The sequence below is a fragment of the Chlorella variabilis genome (genome assembly GCF_000147415.1).
Source record: "Chlorella variabilis unplaced genomic scaffold CHLNCscaffold_21, whole genome shotgun sequence".
Classification (NCBI taxonomy): domain Eukaryota; kingdom Viridiplantae; phylum Chlorophyta; class Trebouxiophyceae; order Chlorellales; family Chlorellaceae; genus Chlorella; species Chlorella variabilis.
This window is the reverse complement of record NW_005435067.1, coordinates 884833-887056: the sequence shown is the minus strand read 5'-3', so window position 1 is coordinate 887056 and position 2224 is coordinate 884833. Positions and strand designations below refer to the sequence as shown.

Below are 2224 nucleotides of genomic sequence, written 5' to 3'. Positions count from 1 at the left end.
TCGCACTCATTTTTCTCGCCCCGTTTCCCCGCCCTTGCCCCGGGGACGTGCTTCTCTTCTTTGCCCACTCATGTTTGGTTGCCTTCCTGCAGTCCAAGCCCGAGATCCGCGACATGAGCACCACCACCGATGAGCACTCCATCACCGCCACCTTCACCGTGTACAACAAGCCCGTCAACGCATTCTGGGCGCTCTTCCAAGTGAGCGGGCGAGGGAGGTGGCATTGGGTGCAGGGCTCAAGGGCGTGCAACCTGCTGGGGCTGCGTTCGCCGGCTGTGCCCAGGTGGCAGCACACGCTTGCCACTTAGCCGCTCGCCCTTCCGCCTCATCCATCCATGCACCCCACCCCGGTCTGCCGCAGGTGCCTGAGGTGCACGTCACCGCCAAGGCCTTCCTCCCCTCCACCTCCCTGGTCACCTTTGAGCTGGGCAACGGCCTCAACTTCACCACCTTTGTCTCCACCTGCCCCATCTCGGGTGGGTGGGTGTGGTGGGATGCGGGTGTGATGCTGGGCAGCTGGGTTGTACGCACTTGCTATGCCCAAGGCTGGGGCCCTCTGGCTGACCACTACTCTGCTGTGCTGTTTGCGCCCTGGTGCCCCGCTGGTGCAGCCAACAAGACCGTCAACCGCTTTGCCCTGGTGCGTAAGCTGTCGTCCGACAAGACCGGCATCTTCAACTCGCGACTGTGGGATGGCATGGCGCGCAGGTGAGCACACCCATTCCCGCCGCGGGTTGGTGTCATCTGGCTGATCGGAATGCTAATGGGTGCTGCTTGCCTGCCTGCCTTCGCTGTTGTGCTGCCGAGCCTCTGCCTGCTCACGCACCCGCCGCTGCTGCTGCTGTGGCATGTTCCTGCTGCAGTGCCATGCTGAAGATCCAGCGGGAGGACAAGGAGATGGTGGAGCAGCTCAAGTATGACCAGTTGCCAGCCGAGTACAGCGTGCGCGCCGACCTGCCGCAGATCATGTTCCGCAAGCTGCGCCAGCAGGTGCGTGGGCAGGTTGTCGGGAGGGCTGGGCAGGCGGGTGGAGTTGTTGAATGTCGTTGGGTTGCCACGGTGGTGTATGCCTTGCGGCAGTGCCAAAGGCTGATACTGGTGGCTGTCTCCTGCCTGCGCAGTATGTGGACATGGGCTATGGCGTGCCCAGCGAGCAGCGCGTGGCGCCCTTTGCCTCCAACCCCATGCGGGACCAATGAAGAGGGTACTCCCATTGTAAATGAAAAAGGGTAGTACCATTGTAAATGCATTCCCCGTAACACATGCTCTTTCCAATTGATGCATCCTGTTTCTTCCTGTTTGCCTGTTGGATAAATGAATTGATTGAACCTCCTCATGATGTTTGTGTCTGCTGTTCTGTCTCTGCTTTCTGTCTGTCGGATGCTGTGAGTGATCAAAGGCCTGCTGGCCTCAAGGAGGATTGTATAAACTACTAGTGCACCTGTACCATAGCCGAATGCCTTGTGCGGGAACCACCCCCATCTTCTCAACCCATACTTTCAACTCTATCTCGGCTTGATGCCGTCTTCTTTCTTTGCGTGCCTGGTGCCATGATAGCGACGCCGGCTCCCCACCTTCTTCAGTTTGTGGGCACCTCTCCTGCTCGTTGCTGGCCTGTGCTGGGTTCTGCAAGCTCAGAATTGTGCAAGCTCAACCCAGAATTTGCTCCATTGGCCATGTTGTAATAGCAGCTCTAGGGAAGCTCAGAAAGGAGTGATGGTGCCGGGGCGAGAAAATGTGGGCTGGGCAACCCAACAGGAGGGATGGGGCAGTCAAGAGCCTGACGTGAGACGCACGCCTGGCTTGTCTCCTCCTGCTGCTGCGCGCGTTAGGGGGCGGCGGGCGGCAGGCTGCCACCCGAGCCATCTTCCAGCCGGGTGCGAAGCGACCACCGCCGGTCTTCCTGACCGGCAGGTGGGAGCGCCAGCAGCCCAGCGCGCCGCGCTGCAGGGCGGGTGGGGCGGGAAACAGCACGGGAGCAAGCAAGAGAACGATCCCGAAACCGCACAGAGTGCGGCCTCTGGCCGAGGGCGACAGCATGACTGCCGCCGCTGTGGCGCTGTACAGCGGTACAGGGCACCCCTCGCCGCAGGCAGCAGAGAACAGCAGTTACTGTGAACAGTAACATCATATGAGGGTTACACTGCAATCCCCACGGGGGGTTCAAACACAATTCCATTCCCACCCCAGCAATGCAGGCTTCCCGTCAGGAATTGCTGGCGGC

At 60.5% G+C, this 2224-nt stretch overlaps 1 protein-coding gene across 1 annotated transcript in view; it reads left to right on the top strand.

Moving 5' to 3' along the window:
* CHLNCDRAFT_138729 (hypothetical protein) overlaps nt 1–1199 on the top strand; it is a gene marked incomplete at both ends in the record, with an annotated part of 4355 nt that extends 3156 nt beyond the window's left edge. The window contains 5 exons of the mRNA XM_005844751.1: nt 93–200; nt 362–476; nt 612–708; nt 864–990; nt 1122–1199. Of these exons, the coding sequence (XP_005844813.1) occupies nt 93–200; nt 362–476; nt 612–708; nt 864–990; nt 1122–1199 (525 nt within the window). The remainder of the gene's footprint in view (nt 1–92; nt 201–361; nt 477–611; nt 709–863; nt 991–1121) is intronic.
* Nucleotides 1200–2224: the final 1025 nt, after the last annotated feature.